Here is a 22,465-nt window from a genome sequence, read left to right on the forward strand (position 1 = left end):
CATCGAGCCAACCTGACCGTCCTAAGGAGAGTTCTGGCCATTCCTTATCGGTCCCTGGGGTGGACTCTAATTCTACGGATCCTCTCACTGTCAAGACTCTGTGTCAAGTCCTTGCGGCTTTTAAATCTGAGCTCACTCAAGACCTCTCTCTGGCTATCCGTGAAGTTAAAGTGGAGCTAACTGCTTTAGGTGATCGCACAGACCATCTTGAATGTAAAATGGAGGAACTGGTTTCCTCTCATAATGACCTTATTTCGGGCCATGACCGACAACAAGCAGAGATGGAGACGTATAAAGACAAACTGGCGGATATAGAGGACAGGTCGAGGAGAAATAATATTAAAGTCCGAGGTATCCCAGACTCTGTGGCCAATTCTGAACTTCTGGACTATGCTATGTCCCTCTAACGCAAACTGCTACCTGGGGCGGACGGCAGAGACCTTTTCATCGATCGCATTCACCGGCTTCCGAAAACACGGTCGGTTTCCGCCTCCTACACTCGAGATACCCTCCTCCGTGTTCACTTCTTCACGACCAAGGAACGGATAGTGCAAGCTGTCAGATCTGCGTCTGATTCAGATACGCTTGGAGGCATACAAATATTTCCTGACTTCTCGGCACTGACCATATCTAAACGTAGAGCTCTGGCTCCTATCACGGAGGCACTACGTTCTCATGACATTAGATACAGATGGGGCTTCCCAGTGAAATTGGCGATTTCCCATGAGAAATCCTCCTACGTAGTTGCCACTCTGGACGCTGGGGTTAAGCTGCTTAATGACTGGGATGTTTCGGTCAAAGTGCCCTCTACATTGAAACCTCGCCTGCCACTTACCCGTGAGTGGTCTGCGACCTGACTGAGTATTCAATGTTCCAATTAATGTAGTTCCTGGTTGATCTTCATGTTTGGTTGGGGACTCTGTCCCCCTTATAATGCATACCAGATACGTGAGTTTATCTGTTATATATGTGTATGCTTTTGGTTCCTTCATTTGCTGTTTATATTGCTATGTGTACCTGCATTTTCCTCTGATTCTATCTCTTTTATCTTTCTTTTTCTTCTTACTGTACACATGAAGGTATCTCACTAGTCACATTATTTGTTGATGTGCTTGTTGGTACCCTTATTGGTACTTTTAGTTTGGCTATACGTTATTGCTCCAGGTATACATGTGCCTTTTGTACCCTGGGTAGTGATACTACCGCCACCTCCCCATACTTTTTTCTACTGCATACCTTTCCCCTGCAGTAGCAATGCGGCCCCGATATAATGGGCCCTTTTGGTTTTTCCTGCCTGTCCTTTCCTCTTTTTTCCCTAGTCTCATTGAATTTTAAAGGGTTGAACTCCCCCAATGACCACTTTTCATAAACACAGAACTGACATAGTTGCCTTGCAGGAAACTCATTTTTCGTCAGTAGGTCACCCGGCTCTGAGAGACCGGAGATACCCAGTTGGCTTTTTTGCAAATGGCCCCTTCAAGCGCAATGGAGTGGCTGTTCTTTTTCGGAGCTCTGTTTCGTTTGAACTGCTGTCCCAGATAGCTGACAAGAATGGACGTTTCCTCATTCTAGTTGGAAAATTGGAGGATAAGATGGTTACGATTGTATCTCTCTACGCTCCCAATTCTAACCAAGTCCCCTTCCTTAGAAAAGTTTGCTCGACTATTGCGAGGGTTCGTCAGGGTGCCCTGCTTATGTTGGGCGACTATAATTTAGTGCTTGATCCTAAATTAGATAGATCTCCCCGGTCTTCTTCCCAGACGTCTGCGGCTCCGGCTGGCCCGTCACTAGCCTTCCGTAATTTGCTGGCAGAATATGACCTGTATGACTTGTGGAGAGTTCAGAACCCAACTTCGAGAGATTATACGTATTTCTCTCCAGTGCACAATTCCTACTCTCGCATAGATCTTATTCTTTGCGATAAGTGGACTTTGCAGCACTCAGCACAGGTGGATGTTCTGCCTATTTCCTGGTCTGATCATGCTCCACTCCTATGGTCTTGGAATATTTGCCACAAATTTACACCCCCTCGGCCGTGGCGCCTATCTGCCCACCTGCTGTCGGACCCTATATCTAAAAAAGCGATTGATGATTGCATCTCCCTCTATATGGAAACTAATTCCCCCTCAGATACTTCTATCACGACTTTCTGGTGTGCCCTTAAGGCAGTTGTGCGAGGCACTGCGATCCAAGCCGGTGCTAGACTCAAACGACAAGCTATCCAACAACAACAAGACTTGGAATCTAAACTTAAGGAGGTCGAAGATAGGAATAAGCTCCACCCCTCTAGGGCCCTTCGTAGGGAATTAAAGGATATCCGAGGCCAACTTCAGAAACTCCTTATGAGACGGACCCAATTTGCTTTAAATAGGTTGAGAGAGAAATTTTACCAGACTGGTAATAGACCGGGGAAAAATGCTGGCTTGCAAGCTCCGTGCCCTCCAGGCTCGTAATAGGAGTAGACATCTGATTTCTCCTCAGGGTGGTAAAGTGTCCAATCCATATGACATAGCGAATCAATTCGCTAGATATTATACCAAGCTGTACAACCTTTCTTCTGATCCCCTTTTCAACCCACTCCTGATTCTATACAGTCCTTCCTAGCCGACATCAAACTCCCCTCCCTTTCTGCGGAACAGCTCGAGACATTAAATGCCCCGTGGACCCCCTCCGAGGTAATTCAAGTAATGAAATCACTCCCGCATAATAAAGCCCCTGGTCCAGATGGCTTCATAAATTAATTTAATATTTCTCTCTGTGATCAACTATCGGCCCTGACCTCCTTGTATAATTCAATCTCCTCTCTTGGTGCTTTCCCTACAGAAATGCTGGAGGCTCAAATTATCACTATAACCAAGCCAGGTAAAACCCCAGCGCATTGTCAAAATTATAGGCCCATTGCACTATTGAACAGCGATATTAAAATTTTTGCCAAACTTGTCGCTTTCCATTTAAATGTCTTTCTGCCATCTCTCATTGGGTTTGTGCCTGGTAGACAGGCGTCTGACAATACCCGTAGGGTTTTTGACTTGATTGATATCGTTCCCTCTAACACTGGCCTTCTCCTGCTCTCTTTAGATGCAGAGAAGGCGTTTGATAGACTGAACTGGCAATATATGTCCTCGGTTCTAGACAAGTTTGGTTTTAGTGGCCATATTCTTTCTTCAGTTTTATCTCTATATAGCTCCCCCTCTGCACGGGTATTTAGTAACGGTTTCCTCCCCGATACATTTCCTATTATGAATGGAACCCGACAGGGTTGCCCTCTATCACCCTTAATATTTACGTTGGGCATAGAACCCCTTGCTGAGAAGATTTGGATGTCTGGGGGCTTCCCGATGGTGACTATTGGCACTACTTCTCACAAGTTGTGCCTCTTTGCGGACGACGTCCTTCTGTTTGTCACGGACCCGCTATCCTCCCTTCCTTGTTTGCATGCTATCTTGGGACAGTATAGTGAAGCTTCCGTTTATAAAAGTAATACGACAAAGACAGATGCTCTCCCCATTAATATCCCAGCTCCCATAGTGTCCACCCTTCAATCACACTATCCATATAACTGGCGTTCGGCTTCAATTCAGTATTTGGGGATCCAAATTCCACCTTCTACGGCCTCTGTTTTTGATGTTAACTTACCTCCACTAATTAATAGTTTTGTAGACCTGACTAAGTCCTGGCTATCTTATGATATTTCGTGGATTGGCTGCCTAGCAGCCTTCAAAATGACTCTCTTACCTAAACTCATGTACTTATACCGAACCATACCTTTTCTTTTCCCTAAAGCGTACCTTGATAGATGTTGTGCTATAATGCTACGCTATGTCTGGAAGGCACGGCCACCCCGATTGGCTCGGTCCAAAATTATTCTCCCTCGTAGAAAGGGAGGGCTAGATATGCCCGACCTGGTCCTTTACCAGGAGGCATGTGTGCTGGTCCAGTTTAAATACTGGTTGAGTGGGGCGCCTGTAGTGGTATGGGTATCTCTTGAACGTACTGGGAGTTTGGACCTTCCCTTAGAAGACCTTTTTAAGATACACCCAAACTCTAGACCCCGCTTATTGTCCCTCCTCCCCGCCACTAGAACATCTTTACAAATCTGGGATAAATTGGTGACTCGCCTGCCTGGACATCAATTTCCATATTCTACTATCTCACTACGAGCCATAGCTAAATTAATCCCTAATTTAAATCTCTCTACCTGGTTTGTTTGTGGTTTGACTGTCTTGGGGGACCTTATGGATGGTAATGTTATGCTATTGTTTTCTCAACTCCAGTCTCGATATAATCTCCCCAGTGGAGAATTATTGCATTATTTCCAAATTCACCACTGGTACAAAGGTTTGCCTAGACAGGTGGCTCTCCCGAACCCGTTATCCCAGGTTGTCTTAACACGTGTATCTCTATGTGACTCTAGAGGGGACATCTCGTTTTGGTACAGGACACTTATCAGCTTGCTTACTACTACTAAGTCTAATGCGCAGCTGAAATGGGAACAAGACTTGGATCTTCCCCTATCTGAAGCCCAATGGGAACAAATTTTTATTTCTTCTTACCGAATGTCCAAGTGCTTGAATCACACGGAGATGCATATCAAACTCCTTAATAGACTATACTTAACACCGGATAGGCTACACTCATTCTGGCAGTCTTGTTCCAAATATTGCTGGTGTAATTGTGGGGAAATAGGCCATGTTGTCCATATTTTCTGGTCCTGTCCTTCCCTTCGACATTTCTGGAGCAAAATATTTGCTTTGATTCATTCGGTCTTACACCTGTCCCTCACCCCCTCTCCGGCCATGGCCCTGCTCCACATTTTTCCTGCTGAGATACCACCTCATCAGAGATATCTGGTGGGGCATATTTGTATAGCTGCCAGGGCTGCATTGGCCCAAAGTTGGAAACAAGCTTCTCCCCCTCCTCTATCCCTAGTCACCAACAAAATTCAATTCCATTTTACTATGGAAACTGAGTTCATGCCTTACTCTTCTGCGGCCTCCTCCCCAATGGTGAAATGGAGAGCATGGCATGACTACGTCACTGCTGGAGGGGGTGTTTCACCTTCCCCCTAACTGACTCGGTGTTAGGGTCTCCTGCCCTGTGCTGCCACGTCGTCATGGCAACCGGGAGACAAGTGCTAGCGGAGTAACCTGAGCGCAGCTGATACTCCGGTTCGGGTCTTTTGCTGTGCAGTGGTTACAGGCTCTGTGCACGGCAGGGGATCCGGTGCTGGTTTTTGTGCTCACAGTCTGTGAGGTCTGAGTGGGGCGTGGACAGCACCTGCTTTATAAGGCCTCTTCTCAGGTTAAGCAGATGCTGCTGAATCTTTGTTGGTTAGTCAGTTCCTGAAAGTTAGCCAGTACTGTGTAGCTTTGTATTTGTTGCTTACTGCAAATAGGCCTGGGGATTTGGTACTACACTCTGCCAATCCAGACCTAGCAGTAAGACTGGAGTCAGTCGTTTAGCTTGCTGGGGTTCTTTTACTACTCTGTGAACTTAGCAAGTTTGCGGCTGTATTCTAAGACTTGCCTGCCTAAATCCTGTCTCACTGTGCAAGGTGTCAGGTGTCAGTTTAGTGGCAGTAAGCTGAACCTGTGCACTGCAAGTGAGAATTAGGATTGTGGAGACTCTCCTTGTGTCTATCATTCCATCTCTGACCAAGGAGTTTACTGCCACACCCGTTGGTAACCCTTTAGGGTTTTGCTGTTGCCCTTAGCAACAGCATTTCGGGTTCTCTACGTATTAAAACACAACATCTTGCTTTTCCCATCTGAGCATTACTAATACTAGGGAGACACCCAGTTCCTTAGCCTCTGGGCTTCTCTGTTCACTTTGTGTGTATTTTGTTACCCTATCACCTTCTGTGTACGTAATGTCATATTCCCCAGTCTGTCTGTGAGTTCATTTGTTTTGCATACCTATCCGTTCAGACACCAGTACATTCCTGCAGGCACTGGTGTGCATAACAGTTCAAACACCAGTACATTCCTGCAGGCACTGGAGTGCATAACAGTTCTGACACCAGTACATTCCTGCAGGCACTGGTGTGCATAACATATTCAGCAGCCTAATACTCCTGTTGAAATTTTGTGGGAATATGGAGCATACCCCTCAAAGTACGTTGCAACAGGTGGTCGATCAGGTGCAGGTCCTGACTCGACAATTTAATGATTTGTCCATTAAAATGCACACCTCCCAGGCCGCTGGCGGAGCTCCCGCAGCAGCAGCACCTTCAGGGGTTAAGGAGCCGAAAGTAAATCTCCCGGATCGTTTTTCTGGAGATCGCTCGCAGTTCTTTTGTTTCAAGGAGAGCTGCAAGCTATACTTCCGGCTTAGGCCTCAGTCTTCTGGGTCGGAGATTCAGCGGGTGGGCATAGTGATTTCCTTGCTACAAGGAGACCCACAGGTCTGGGCATATGGGTTGCAGCCTGACTGTCCGTCGCTTAAAAGTGTTGATGCTTTTTTTACGGCACTGGGCATGTTGTATGATGACCCTGACAAGACGGCCTCAGCCGAGGCTCAGATTTCGATCCTTAAGCAAGGGCGAAGGCCAGTTGAGGTTTACTGTACGGAGTTTCGGAGGTTGGCCCATGATACCCAGTGGAATGACCCAGCCCTGAGACACCAGTACCGAAGTGGTCTTTCTAACCAGATAAAGGACCAACTGGTACAATATCCCTTGCCTGATAGCTTGGATCAGCTCATGCAGTTATCCATCCGGGTGGATAGACGGCTGAGAGAGCGTAGGCTTGAAAGGGAGACTGAGGTTTCCTTCTTTCCCAAGGGAACCTCAGACTCTGAGGAATTTTCCGAGGAGCCTATGCAGATTGGGGCTACCCGCCTCTCCTCGCGTGAGAAGACGCGGAGGAGACAGCAGGGGTTGTGTTTGTACTGTGGGAATAAAGGTCATGTGGTAGTATCATGCCCAGAAAAGCCGGAAAACTTCAGGGCCTAAGGGTGATGGGAAATATCCTGTCAGGCCAGAAGTCAGAATTTCCCAAGAAGACTTTTATCATTCCGGTGACCTTGAAGATCCTCGGTCAAACTGTCAAGACTGAGGCCTTTGTGGACAGTGGGGCCGACGGGGTTTTTATGGACCGCCAATTCGCCCTGAAACACTCTGTTCCCTTAGTACCCTTGGCATCGGAAATTGAGATTTGTGGGTTAAACGGGGAACCATTATCCCAAGGTAAAATTACCTCTTGCACTAGCCAGATTTCTTTGTTTATTGGAGCCACACACTCTGAAAAATTGTCCTTTTATGTGACTGTCTGTTCTTTTGCCCCATTGGTGTTGGGGTTACCCTGGTTAAGGGCCCACAATCCTCAATTTGACTGGGTCTCTGGGGAGATTCTTAGTTGGGGTACTGATTGTTTCAGGAGTTGCTTGAGCCTTCCAGTCAGGCTCTCGCAGCTAAGTTTGCCAGGATTGCCAGGGTGTTATGCAGATTTTGCGGACGTGTTCTCCAAAAAAGTTGCAGAGGTACTACCTCCCCATCGCCCCTATGACTGTGCCATTGATTTGTTGCCAAATGCTAAGCTTCCCAAGAGCAGGTTGTACTCCCTGTCACGTCCTGAGACTCAGGCTATGGCAGAGTACACTCAGGAGAACTTGGCTAAGGGATTTATCAGACCTTCACAGTCTCCAGTTGGGTCGGGGTTCTTCTTCGTGGGTAAAAAGGACGGTTCGTTGCGACCCTGCATCGACTTCAGGGAATTGAACCGTATCACGATTAAAAACTCATACCCACTGCCTCTCATTTCGGTCTTGTTTGACCAGCTTCGTACTGCCACCATTTTTTCTAAGATTGACCTACGCGGTGCGTACAATCTAATCCGAATAAGAGAGGGGGATGAATGGAAGACTGCCTTTAATACCCACTCAGGGCATTATGAATATTTGGTGATGCCTTTTGGGCTCTGTAATGCCCCGGCAGTCTTCCAGGATTTCATGAATGATGTGCTCAGGGAATATTTGGATAGATTCTTAGTTGTATACTTAGATGACATCCTAATCTTCTCCCATTCCCTGGAGGAACATCGGAAGCATGTGCGCTTAGTCCTCCAGAAACTCAGAGACCACCGGCTTGGGGCGAAGCTGGAGAAGTGCGAATTTGAAGTTCAGCAAATCGCATTTCTAGGATATATTATCTCCCCAGAAGGTTTCCAAATGGAGGGTTCCAAGGTACAGGCAGTCCTGGATTGGGTGCAGCCCACTAGTTTGAAGGCGCTTCAGCGTTTCCTGGGCTTTGCGAATTTTTATAGACGATTTATCGCTGGATTTTCGTCTATAGTGGCGCCCTTGGTGGCACTCACTAAGAAAGGGGCGGATGTTGCTCACTGGTCTTGTGAGGCTAAAGCGGCTTTTGCCCGTCTCAAAAGGGCATTTGTATCGGCCAAGGTGCTGCGACACCCAGATCCAGAGCGTCCTTTTGTGGTGGAGGTGTATGCCTCTGAGATGGGTATTGGGGCAGTGCTTTCTCAGATGGGAGTGTCTGATAATCGCCTTCATCCCTGTGCTTACTTTTCCCGTAAATTTTCGCCTGCCGAGATGAATTATGACGTGGGTAACCGGGAATTGTTGGCTATTAAGGATGCACTCGAGGAGTGGAGACACTGGCTTGAGGGGGCTAAGTTTGTGGTCTCAATTCTCACCGACCATAAGAATCTGGCATATTTAGAGTCAGCGAAGCGTCTCAATGCCAGGCAGGCACGATGGGCTTTGTTTTTTGCTCGCTTTAATTTTTTGATAACATATCGCCCTGGGTAAAAAAACATCAAGGCTGATGCGCTCTCGCGGAGTTTTGCTCCAATCCAGGAGACCACCGAGGAGCCATTGTCCATTGTGTCCCCATCATGTATTAAAGTGGGCATTACCCAGGACCTCTTATCATTAGTCCTTAGAGCACAGGAGCAGGCTCCTCCAGACCTTCCGGTAGGTCTTTTGTTTGTGCCTCCTAGGTTAAGACAGCGAGTGTTCCTGGAATTCCATGCCAAGAAGTCGGCAGGTCACCCGGGTATTGCCAGAACTCGGGAGTTGCTATCTAGGGCGGTGTGGTGGCCCTCGGTGGCTAAGGATGTGGATCAGTGGGTTCGGGCATGTGACATCTGTGCCCGAAATAAGACTCCTAGAGGGGTTCCTGTTGGCCCATTACATCCACTCTCTTTCCCATCTAAGCCATGGACCCACATTTCAATGGATTTTGTGGTGGACTTGCCCAAATCCTCGGGGATGACAGCCATCTGGGTTGTCGTTGACAGGTTTTCGAAGATGGCGCACTTCGTTCCACTGGTTGGGCTGCCATCGGCCAGACGCCTGTCTGAATTATTTATGCTGCATGTTGTGCGTCTCCACGGGTTGCCACTTGATGTGGTCTCTGACCGCGGATCCCAGTTTGTGGCCAAATTCTGGAGGGCATTTTGTTCCGATCTCCAGATTTCTGTCAGCTTGTCGTCAGGCTACCATCCGCAGTCTAATGGGCAGACTGAAAGGGTGAACCAGTCCTTGGAGCAGTTCCTCAGGTGTTATGTCTCCAAGTGTCAGACTGACTGGGTTGCTCATCTGTCCATGGCGGAGTTTGCCTATAACAACGCGGCTCACTCTGCTGCAGGGATCTCTCCCTTCCTTTGTGTGTATGGGCATCATCCTAAGGCCAATTCTTTTGACCCCCTGGACTCCACGCCTGGTGGTTCCTCTGTGGTTTCGGTCCTTAGAGGTATTTGGCGGAAAGTGAAGAAAGCCCTTGTGTCTGTGTCATTAGTGACCAAAAGTGTTTTTGATAAGCGGAAAAGACCCTGCAGCTTCAAATTAGGAGACTTCGTCTGGTTGTCTACCAAGAATTTGAAGTTGAGACAGCCATCTCATAAGTTAGGCCCCCGGTTCATCGGCCCTTATAAGATCACCAGGGTTATCAATCCGGTGGCATTTCAGTTAGATCTGCCCCGTTCTTTGGGTATCAATAAAACATTTCATTGTTCCCTTTTAAAACGGGCGATTAGTAATCCTTCTTCCAGTGGAAGACCTTCCCCTCTTCTGATACGTGGCCAGAGGGAGTTTGTTGTTGAAAGGGTTCTTGACTCCAAGATAGTTTGGGGTCGGCTGTCATTTTTGGTGCACTGGAAGGGGTATGGCCCGGAGGAGCGGTCGTGGGTGCGCAGTTGTGATCTTCATGCCCCCAGACTGATACGCTCTTTCTTCTCGCAGTTCCCCGATAAACCCGGTGGTAGGGGTTCTTTGACCCCTCGTCAGAGGGGAGGTACTGTTAGGGTCTCCTGCCCTGTGCTGCCACGTCGTCATGGCAGCCGGGAGACAAGTGCTAGCGGAGTAACCTGAGCGCAGCTGATACTCCGGTTCGGGTCTTTTGCTGTGCAGTGGTTACAGGCTCTGTGCACGGCAGGGGATCCGGTGCTGGTTTTTGTGCTCACAGTCTGTGAGGTCTGAGTGGGGCGTGGACAGCACCTGCTTTATAAGGCCTCTTCTCAGGTTAAGCAGATGCTGCTGAATCTTTGTTGGTTAGTCAGTTCCTGAAAGTTAGCCAGTACTGTGTAGCTTTGTATTTGTTGTTGCTTACTGCAAATAGGCCTGGGGATTTGGTACTACACTCTTCCAATCCAGACCTAGCAGTAAGACTGGAGTCAGTCGTTTAGCTTGCTGGGGTTCTTTTACTACTCTGTGAACTTAGCAAGTTTGCGGCTGTATTCTAAGACTTGCCTGCCTAAATCCTGTCTCACTGTGCAAGGTGTCAGGGGTCAGTTTAGTGGCAGTAAGCTGAACCTGTGCACTGCAAGTGAGAATTAGGATTGTGGAGACTCTCCTTGTGTCTATCATTCCATCTCTGACCAAGGAGTTTACTGCCACACCCGTTGGTAACCCTTTAGGGTTTTGCTGTTGCCCTTAGCAACAGCATTTCGGGTTCTCTACGTATTAAAACACAACATCTTGCTTTTCCCATCTGAGCATTACTAATACTAGGGAGACACCCAGTTCCTTAGCCTCTGGGCTTCTCTGTTCACTTTGTGTGTATTTTGTTACCCTATCACCTTCTGTGTACGTAATGTCATATTCCCCAGTCTGTCTGTGAGTTCATTTGTTTTGCATACCTATCCGTTCAGACACCAGTACATTCCTGCAGGCACTGGTGTGCATAACAGTTCAAACACCAGTACATTCCTGCAGGCACTGGAGTGCATAACAGTTCTGACACCAGTACATTCCTGCAGGCACTGGTGTGCATAACACTCGGCTTATACTTCACTCTGTGCATCGGCTGTGCCTTACTAGCCCTGTGTCTATTATTGATTATCTGTTTATTGATATGTTTTCATGTTTGACCTGTGTTTATCTTTATCTGTATCTTTTTTCCAAGATGACTTTGTATTTATATTGGATTGTTATATTTGACTTCTGACAATTTTGATATTTGCATGTTTACATCCCGTTCCCTTGGTTCTATGTACCCCCCCCCCGCCGCCCCTTCCTTCTTTCTTTCTGTACCCCTACCTACCCCTTGCAAAAAGAAAACTTGTTTTCGATAAAAATTATTGATGGAAAAAAAAAGTGATAATATCACTAAGCAACATTCATATGTACAGTTAGGTTTACTTTATAAATTAGAAATTGGAATCTACTCCTTAGTTGTTTGGTTGCATCAGAAGCCTTAAGCTGGGTACACACTTGTCGATATATCGGCCGATATGAGGCTGATATATTGATGGTTCGGTGGCCAGTGTGTACCAGCGTTATGTCTGTGAATGCCGTCGTTCACAGACATATCGCATTGGCCCTGCAACACAGTCGATGGCCGATATAGCTACAGATATATCGGGGCATCGTGCTATGTGTACGGGCGGTCAGATCCATTGACCTGCAGATATATCTTCCAGTGTGTATCCACCTTTAGTAATTCCCAGGTCTAGGATGCCTTTTGACTTTGTGAACTCTCTTTTTGCAAGTGTGAGTGGATTTCCTTCCACTTTAACTCATCATATCTCTGATGTTGACATTGACAATGATATTATTTTACTCTTATCATAACTCAGAGACTTTTATTTCATGTGGAATGTTGAAATATTGTATTTTCTCTTTTTGTATACATTATGCTTCAATAAAGAAAAACAATGATTGTACTGGGGGGAAAATGAGCATAGAGAACCCTGCTTGTGTGCTATAACTGCAAATATGCATACAGCAGGACACAAACCCTGTGATTATCCCAGTGCCACTGATTCTGAGTCTTGCATAAAGTGGCTGTAATTGCACGCAGCTGCAGATGCCTGTTTTACTACTTAAAGCTAATGCCAGTATCCATTCAGCTAATGCTGGAGATTGTGCATGTGATAGTGGAAACCAGTGTTTTCCATTGATCCTACTTCGGCTGCTGCAGTCATTAGTATGGGCACTTGTAGTAGCCTTATCATAGGTGCAAGAGATACCTCAGAAACATACCTCCCTTCACCGTATGCAAGACTCACATGGAGCTTTCGATACACACCCACCACACTCACATGGAAGTCCCCTGACACTTCTATAAGCCAGTATGGTTCTGTTCGTTCACTTTGCAAAAACCCAGTTCACACCTCCAAAACGCCCCAATTTCATGGAAAGACAGATCCAGCCAAGTTGCGTCCAACTCAAAATAGGACAGACATATGCAAAGATGTGTAAGGTCACTTCTGCCAAGAACTCGATTTTGCATCTGTGAAGAGAGATCTGTGTGACTCCAAATTAGCCCCTTATGATTTGCCTTCTGCGAAGCTTCCCATACAGTAATTGTGTGACAAGACAAATGTCGCAGTAAGGGTTTTAAAGCAGTTCACCATTGTTCTTGTTCATTAAATAGATTATCTCCCCTTATCCTGGATTGGAGCCACATAGGCATGTAAAGCACCGTACACACGGGGGAGATGTGCGCTGAGCGATCTAGCACAGACTGCTCTGCACACATCTTTCCCCCTTGCCCAACACACAGCGCGATGTGCTGAGCGAGGAGGATGATGACGATGAGGGGGCCGCTCACAGCAGTGAAGTAAGCGATCTAATAGATTTGGCATGCATGCATGCCAAATCTAGAGTCAGCGAAAGCAATGCGCAGGACCGCACATTGCTATCGCTTTGGACATACACATGGATAGATCCGTGCTTAATATCTAAGTCAGATTGCTTAGAATTTAAGCACGGATCTCTCCGTGTGTGCCCCCCTTTAGGGCTGAGTTCCATTGATACTAATTTTCCATTCTGTATCAGATTTCTTCTGGATGGTGGATGGACCAAGAACTGCATAGTGATGTGTGCTTTATAGATTGCACAATTGGTGTATATACATGACGCTCACCTGAATGAGCTTTAACTCTTGGATAAATCTAGAGGGGGAGGGAAAACCACAAATTAAGTCACAAATAAAAAGAGTGAGAAAATGAGGACCTCATATACTGTATCAACCTATATAACCTATTTTTAAAGGATGTAAAAACATGAGATGTGTTTGAGGTGAAGCCAGTGGCGGAACATGCTTTGGGCCCCTCTCCTCCATCATATGGGAGAAGCAGTGGGTAACAACGTGAGAGGTTGTGGTTGACAGTGGGAGAGACTGTGGGTGTTAAAGAGGCAGGTGGTGACTTGGGAGTCAGTGGGTGACAGGTAGAGGTGGCTGGGATCGGCAGATAGTTATATGGAGAGGCATCGGATAACAGGAAGACAGAGGGTGACAGTGGAAGGCAGAAGGTGACAGCAGAAGGCAGAGGTTGACAGGGAGAGGCAGTTGATGTCAGCATATGGTAGAGGGTGATGGAGAGCCAGAGGTTGACAGGGAGAGGTAAATAGGGAGCGACAGAATGACAATAGAATTCAGTGGGTGACAGGGAGATAATACGTGATGTAGACAGTGGGTGTCAGGGAGACAATGGTTGACAGAGAGACAGTAGGTGACAGGAAGAGAGTGGGTGACTGGATAGGCAGATGTGATGGAGACAGTGGGTGACAGGGAGATAGTGGATGACAGGTAGAGAGTGACAGAGATAATGGGTGACTGGGGAGATGGGTGACAAAGATAGTGGCAAACTGTGAGACAGTGGATGACTGTGGAGGCAGGGGTGATTGCGATAATGGATGACAGGAAGTCAGTGGGTGACAGAGAGAGGGTGACAGGTATATAGTGGGTGACAAGGAGATAGTGGGTGACTGTGGAGGCAGGGGTGACTGAGATAATGGGGGAGAGGGAGACAGTGGGTGACTAGGTAGACAGGGATGACTGGGGAGGCAGGGATGACTGAGATAGTGGGTGACAGGGAGATAGTAGGTGACCAGGAGATAGTGGGTGACTGGTAGACAGGGGTGACAGGGAGATAGTGGGGGACAGGGAGATAGTGGGTGAATGGGGAGGCAGTGGATGATAGGGAGATAGAGGGTGACAGGAAGACAATGGGTGACTAGAGAGGCAGTGGATGAAAGCTGTGAGATGGCTGCAGGCAATGACATAAATAAGTTTGCTTACTTCTGCGACTAGGGCAGTACGGATGGTGTAATGGTTAGCATTACTGCCTCACAGCGCATGGCCCTAACTGTGCGGAGTTTGTATATTCTCCCCGTACTTGTGTGGGTTTACTTCGGGTACTCCGATTTCCTCCCACAATCCAAAAATATACTGGTAGGCTACCAACAAAATTTAACCGTAGTGTGAATGTGCCTGTGTGTACATGTGATAGGGATATAGATTGTAAAGCTCCACTGGACTGATATGAATGGGCAAAATTTTCTCTGTAAAGCTCTGCGGAATATGTGTGCGCTATATAAATAACTGGTAATAAATAATAAATAGGTCCAGGGCCTGGGCACACTTCACATCAGCGTGGCTTGACTCTGGTTGTCTCTCTCTGCAAGCCGGGCAGGGCTGTCTCTCTCTGCAAGCCTGTCCGGCGATCGTCATCCGCCTTCGCTTTCAGCACCAGGCAGCTAGTCCTAGGCAATCACACAGGAGGCAGAGGGTAGGAGCAGGGCAGAGTTGAGAGGGAAGGCCCCTCCTTCTGACCTCCATCTGCAGCGCGGCCACAAGGTTTTCTGTCAAGGGCCAGCCCATAAAGCTGCTGGCTGTGGGCCCTTAATAGCAATGGGCACTGGTGTGATGCATTGGCTGCACCGCCGCTATTTTCGCTGCTGGGTGAAATACTGAAACAACTAAATAACAAAATAAATTGTTGTGCTCATAACAGTGTAATTTTTTGCGTGTTTCTGGTTAGATGCAATGATGTCCTGGACTTAGTGGAGACAATGAAGCATTTTGAGGTTCTAAAGGCTGTGGCTGCAATAGGGGGTGCAGGAACCTCAGGTTTGGATACTATGGTTCAAGAAATCTGGAGCTCATATTGTCTGGCTAAAGATTCCTTTACAAGCCAAATTACAGATGTGTTTATTGTAGAAAAAAACAGCCCCTTCCAGAAAGCATTTTTTGAATTAAGAACTACAATTAAGGTAAGTTTTATTAATGTGAAATTATTATCAATTATGATCATCCTAGCAATGGAAGCTTATTCTCTTCATTTGTATGATCGTTCGATCATTGATTCATTCACTCACTCACTCACTCACTCACTCACTCACTCACACTTATAATTTATTTGTATTTTCAGCATTCATTAATTTATACTTCTTCACTTGTGATTTATAGAGGAATTCAATTATGCACTGTACTATTTTGTCAAAACAATGGAATGTTTAAACTTTTCTGCTCCACCCCATATCTCAGATTCATTAGACTTGTTCTTAGGGTACAGGTGATTTGTTTCCATTGCTAACAAGTTTTACTCTGGCATAATGCAAATGTACATATAGGGTCATCCGTATGTATGAGCCATTATATGTATAATACTGTATCAGTATCATAATTATAATAATAGTAGTAGTTATAATAATTATAATAATAATTATAATAATTAATACTTACAGGTTTAGTCTCCAATATCCAAAATGCTTGGGACCACAAGTATTTTGGATTTTGGTTGTTTTCCGTTTTTTGAAATATTTGTGTTCCATAATGAGATCTTAGGAATGGGACCTAATTCTAAACACAGAATGCATTTATGTTTCATATACACAACACAATATACACATATGAGATATTTCCACGCCTTCTGTGAATCGTTCTCCCCACACTGATACTGTCTATGGGGAAACGATCCTTACACAGAGCTGGGGCACCGCTGGAGAAATAAGAGATTTCGTCACCCCTTCTATGAATAGGAGGAATCAGTGAAAGGCAATTGTATCACTGATAAAGAGCTTTTCACTACTCCATGAATAGACCCCATAAACACTTGAGTTTTGTGGACAAGTATCCTACAAATAGTGTATTAGCCCTACTATGTGAGTCCTATATATAAAGCTAAATAAATAAATATACAGTATATATGTGTGTGTGTGTGTGTGTGTGTGTGTGTGTGTGTGTGTGTGTGTGTGTGTGTGTGTGTGTGTGTGTGCGTGTGTATATATTTCTCATACATCCTAGAAGATGCTGGGGATGACATCAAGACCATGTGGTATAGATGGGATCCGCAGGAGACATGGGCACTCTAAAGACTTTTCATTGGGTGTGAACTGGCTCCTCGCTCTATGCCCCTCCTCCAGACCACAGTTTTAGAAATGTGCCCAGGTTGACTGGATGCATTCTGAGGAGCTCTACTGAGTTTCTCTGAAAAGACTTATGTTAGGTTTTTTATTTTCAGGGAGATCTGCTGGCATCAGACTCCCTGCTTCGTGGGACTGGGGGGGCAGAAGTAGGAACTAACTTCCTAAAGAGTTTCATGGCTCTGCATCTGGCTGACAGGACACCATTAGCTCCTGAAGGGAACTGAACGCTAGCTGTGCCTAGATGCTCACTCCCACAGCATGCCGTCACCCCCCTCACAGAGCCTGAAGTCTGAAGACAGGTGAGTGTTAGAAGACAGATCTTCAATCAAGAAGGTGACGGCTAAAGGTACCGCGCGGCTGGCGGGAGCGCAGCGCGCCATGTTGACCACACATACACAGGCACTGCAGGGTGCAGGGCGCGGGGGGCGTCCTGGGCAGCATGAAACCTATGGAAACTGGCATAAATAAGGGGCGTAAGTTGCTGAGGCACAGTCCTACCCCAGCCAGTATAAAAAAAATACCTCATAAAAGCTGAGGAGAAACACACCATGGAAGAGTGGAGCTTCCTCCTCAGTCAGCCAGCACACTGCTCAGCTCCATTTTCTCTCTCTCCTCAGGCTGCAGAGACAACACTGGTCCTCCTCCACTACTGAACAAGTATCAGGGTGCAAAACAGGGGGGTGGGGGGGGGGCATAGTGAATTTGGTGCTATATAATTGTGTGATTAACATTAAAAAGCGCTGAATGTCAGTGGGCATTTTGTGTTCACAGACGTGTTACTGGCGCTGGGTTGTGAACTGACAAGATCTTATCTGTGTCCTTCTGACAGATTTTACTGTGGGTCTGTCCCCTATAAATCCCGGAGTGTCTGTGGTGTGGTTCTGCACATGTGTGACATGTCTGCGGCAGGGAACTCTGTGGAGACATGTTAGGGACACAGAGGTGTAATATGACACCAAGAGCCTGACTGGGTTAAAGGTTACATGATAGTGTGAATCATATCAGTAAGAGGTTGGACTGAATCTCATACAGAAAATGAAAATAATCTGTTGAAGATGTGATTTTTAATAGTTCTGCCTTTCATCCACAAGGACCCCTCTGGGTCACATACAAATTTGCACAAGTAGTACAAACTGATACCGACACGGACTCTGATTCCTGTGTCAACAATAGTGATTCCAGGGGAATAGGTCCTAAGTTAGCAAAAAAGCATTCAAAACATGTTTTAGCTATAAAGGAGGTGTTAGAAGTTACGAAGCCCCCTCTTTTACCACAAGGAGAGGGTTTACTTTAGTAAAGAAGTAATGTAATTTTCCCTCCAAAAGAAAAAAGAAAATACATTTCTGATTCCCAAAAGGATATCGGGCAGCTTACCTTTTTCCAAAAAAGGTGGGAGTCACCCCGCATTTTAGACAGGGCCCTGTCATAAAAGAGAAAAGGTGTTTCTCCCTGCGCCTGGAATGTCTTCACTTAAGGAGCCGACAGACCGCAAGTGAGTGAGGTGATTTATTGATGTGGCCAATGGGACATTACTCAGGCCTACCATTGTCTGTGAGTGGGTGAGTAGTTCTATTGAAAAGTGGTCAGAAAACTTGTCATTAGACATTGACACAATAGATGGAGACGAGATACTCCTAACGTTAGGTCATATCAAAGACGCTGCTGCGTACGTTACTAGAATCCATTAAATATATTGGTTTCTTGGAATCAAGAACCGCTACCATGGCAGTATCGGCTTGGAGGGCGTTGTGGATTCGCCAGTGGAATGCTGATGCAGATTCCAAAAGAAATATGGAGGCTCTCCCGTATAAAGGTGAGGCCTTGTTTGGTGATGGGCTGGATGCGTTAATCTCTGCGACTACCGCAGGTAAGTCGACATTCTTGCCTTATGCTCCTACACCGGCGAAAAAGACACATCGCTCTCACATACAGTCCTTTCAGCCCAACAGATACAAAAAGGCCAAAAGTCTCCCCTTTTTTTGCAGGTAGGGGAAGGGGAAAAGGAAAGAAATCCGCAGCGTCTCCCGGATCGCAGGAGCAGAAGTCCATCCCGTCTGTCAAATCTGCAGCATAACGTTGGGGCTCCCTTGCGGGAGTCCACTCGGGTGGGAGCACGTCTGAAACTTTTCAGCCAAATCTGGATTCAATCTGGCCTGGACCAATGGGTCTTACAAATAGTGTCCCATGGGTACAAACTAGAGTTTCAAGACGTCCCCCCATGCCGATTTTTCAAATCGACCTTGCCAGCTTCTCTTCCGGGAAGAGAGGCAGTAACAACGGCAATTCAAAAATTATGTCAGGATCAGGTCATTGTCCTGGTACCCTTGGCACAGTAAGGAGAAGGTTTATTATTCAAGCCTCTTCGTAGTTCCGAAGTCGGACAGTGATTTCCAGTCTGGAAGAGGGGGACTTCATGGTGTCAGTAGACATAAAAGATGCTTACTTGCATGTTCTCATTTATCCTCCTCACCAAGCTTATCTGAGATTCGCAGTACAGGATTGCCATTACCAGTTTCAGACGTTGCCACTTCGGACTCTCCACTGCACCGAGGGTATTCACCAAGGTGATGGCGGAGATGATGGTCCTCCTTCGTTAAAAAGGAGTCAATATAATTCCTTATCTGGACGATCTCCTGATAAAAGCGAGATCCAGGGAACAGTTGGTGCAGAACATCGCACTCTCCCTGTCAATACTCCAACAACACGGTTGGATCATGAATTTTCCAAAGTCGCAGTTGGAACCGACAACAAGATTGTCCTTTTTAGGGATGATTCTGGACACAGAAGTACGGAGAGTATTTCTTCCAGTGGAAAAGGCTCTGGAAATCCAGAAAATGGTCAAACGACTTCCGGTTCGGGCGGTGCATGGAGTAGCAGCGCTCCTCTCAAGTTCCGGTGCCCCCCGCTTCTATACCCGGCGTATTGCCTCCTTAGGCAACCCCACCGCAACCAATTACCCCCTCAAGCCTCTTTGGGGTCCCCCCTCCTCTATATGGAGAGGTACCTGGCCGGCAGCATGCCTCAGAAGCAGCAGAAATCGTGAAGGGACGGAGACAGAAATGCCAGATCCAAGATGGCCACCGCAGCTGCTCCTAATCCTGGACATCCAGACACTGCTCATTCCGTGGAACTACAGGTACAAAAACAACCTCGCAAGGTTCCTGCTATAGACGCAGCACCAAGTGCCACACTAAACCCTGCCTTATCCTATACTTTTATTATTATTATTATTATCCTTTATTTATATGGCGCCGCAAGGGTTCCGCAGCGCCCAATTACAGAGTACATATGCACATAATCAAAACAGGAAAACAGTGGCTTACAGTTGAAGACAATATAGGACAAGTACAGGGCAACTAAGCATAACTACACCAGTAAACATAGAGATAAGTTCCAGGTGGCCAAAAAACTGCGGGATCTGGGCAGTTGAGGATTATTAAAGTAAGAAAAGTATAAGCACATGAGGGAAGAGGGCCCTACTCGTGAGAGCTTACATTCTAAGGGGAGGGGTAGACAGACAGGGGTGACACAGATGGGGTACATAGAGAGCATGGAACAGAGGGTTAGGTTGAGATTTGGCTAGGTTTGGTAAAGAAATGGGTCTTAAGAGCCCGTTTGAAGTTTTGTAGAGAGGTGGAGAGTCTGAGGGGGAGAGGTAAAGAATTCCAGAGAAAGGGAGCAGCACGTGAAAAATCTTGGAGATAGGAGTGGGAGGAAGTAATCAGAAGACAGGAGAGTCGGCGTGCATTAGCAGAGCGAAGAGGACGGGTGGGAGAGTAAAGGGAGATAAGGTCAGAGATGTAGATGGGAGAGGAGTGGGTGAGAGCTTTGTAAGTGAGTGTGAGAAGTTTGAATTGGATTCTGAAAGGGAAGGGAAGCCAGTGGAGGGCCTGTAGGAGAGGGGAGGTAGACGTAGTGCGTTTGGTGAGGAAGATGAGCCGGGCAGCAGCATTGAGGATAGATTGGAGTGGAGAGAGGTAATTGTCAGGGAGGCCAGTTAGGAGGAGATTACAGTAGTCCAGTCTGGAAATAATCAGTGAGTGAATAATGATCTTAGTGGCATCCTGGGTGAGAAAAGGTCTGATTCTAGAAATGTTTTTGAGATGAAAATGACAGGTTTGTGAGAGGTGCTGAATGTGTGGTTTGAAGGAGAGGGAGGAGTCATGGATTACGCCAAGACAGCGTACTTGGGGGCTAGGGGAGATAGTCATGCCATCAATGGATAATGAGATTGTGGGAGGTGAGGCTGTGCGGGAGGGTGGGAAGATGATCAGCTCAGTCTTAGACATGTTGAGTTTAAGAAAGCGCTGAGACATCCAGGAAGAGATAGCAGAAAGACAGTTTGAGGTCCGAGTGAGGAGAGCCGTGGAGAGATCAGGGGAGGAGAGGTAGATTTGAGTGTCATCAGCATAGAGGTGGTATTGGAAGTTAAAAGAACCAATGAGTTCACCTAAAGAGGACGTATAGAGAGAGAAAAGGAGAGGACCAAGAACAGAGCCTTGGGGGACACCAACAGTTAGTGGAAGTGGGGGGGAGGTAGCATCATGAGAGGAGACAGAGAAGGAACGATCAGAGAGGTAGGAGGACAGCCAGGAGAGGGCAGTATCACGCAGACCAAGAGAGTGAAGGATTTGCAGAAGGAGAGGGTGGTCCACAGTGTCAAAAGCAGCAGAGAGGTCAAGAAGAATAAGCAGAGAGTAGTGGCCCTTAGATTTGGCTGCATGGAGGTCATTGCAGACTTTTGTGAGGGCAGTTTCAGTGGAGTGGAGAGAACGGAAACCAGACTGGAATGGGTCAAGCAGTGAGTGAGAGGAAAGAAAGGCAGTGAGGCGATTATAGACAATACGCTCAAGAAGTTTGGAGGCAAAGGGAAGGAGAGAGATGGGTCGATAGTTGGAGAGAGTGTTAGGATCAAGGGTAGGTTTTTTAAGAATAGGGGAGACAAGAGCATGCTTGAAGGCAGAGGGGATAGTGCCTGATGAAATGGAGAGATTGAGAAGGTGGGCAAGATGGGAACAGGCAGAAGGAGAGAGGTAGCGGAGGAGGTGGGAGGGGATAGGGTCGAGCGGGGAGGTTGTGGGGGGGGAGGAACGGATGAGGGCCATGACTTCCTCGCCAGATACATGGGAGAAAGATGTCAGAGTTGGTAAGAGGGAAGGGGAGGGGTGGCAAGGGATGGGTGGTGGCTGGTTGCTGGTCTGGTGGGATGTGATATCCTGACGTATGGAGTCAATCTTGGATGTGAAATAAGTGGCAAAGTCAAGAGCAGACAATGAGGAAGGGAGAGGAGGTGGTGGTGGGCAGAGGAGGGAGTTAACAGTGGCAAAGAGGCGCCGGGGGTTGGAAGACTGGGTAGAAATGAGGATTTTGAAGTATGATTGTTTAGCAAGGGAAAGGGCAGTACTGAAGGATGAGAGCATGAATTTGAAATGGAGGAAGTCTGCTTTAGAGCGTGATTTCCTCCACTGTCGCTCGGCAGTACGTGAGCATTTTTGTAGATATCTGGTGCATTTGTTGTGCCAGGGTTGAGGTGTTGATCTGCGAGGGTGAATAGTGGTTGGCGGAGCAACAGAGTCAAGGGCAGAAGTAAGAGATGCATTGTATAGGGATGTGGCTTGTTCAGGGCATGTGAATACTATGCTGATATTATGCGGGCTGTTAAGGAGACAGTGCAACCTTTATTGCAGGAGCAAGCTCAATCACAAGCAGCTGCATTACAGCAAGCAGTGCTAGATATAAAAAGCCAATATAAGCAACTTACTAAGAGACTGGCACATGTGGAACAAACTGCAGGCTCTAATTTTCAGGATGTAGCTGATTTAAAAGACACTGTGTCCGGTCTGCAGAAATC

At 46.8% G+C, this 22,465-nt stretch overlaps 1 protein-coding gene across 8 annotated transcripts in view; it reads left to right on the top strand.

Moving 5' to 3' along the window:
- The window catches only part of LOC135027842 (uncharacterized), a 1,366,020-nt gene that overhangs the window by 179,495 nt on the left and 1,164,060 nt on the right, over positions 1–22,465 (top strand). For all 8 annotated transcript variants that reach the window (XR_010224289.1, XM_063953746.1, XM_063953745.1 and 5 more), the window contains exon 11: positions 15,228–15,459. Coding sequence is in view for 7 of the 8 variants with exons in the window: in XM_063953746.1 (XP_063809816.1) it covers positions 15,228–15,459 (232 nt within the window). In the remaining variant the exon portion in view is untranslated. The remainder of the gene's footprint in view (positions 1–15,227; positions 15,460–22,465) is intronic.

This window comes from Pseudophryne corroboree, chromosome 2 (genome assembly GCF_028390025.1).
Source record: "Pseudophryne corroboree isolate aPseCor3 chromosome 2, aPseCor3.hap2, whole genome shotgun sequence".
Lineage (NCBI taxonomy): Eukaryota > Metazoa > Chordata > Amphibia > Anura > Myobatrachidae > Pseudophryne > Pseudophryne corroboree.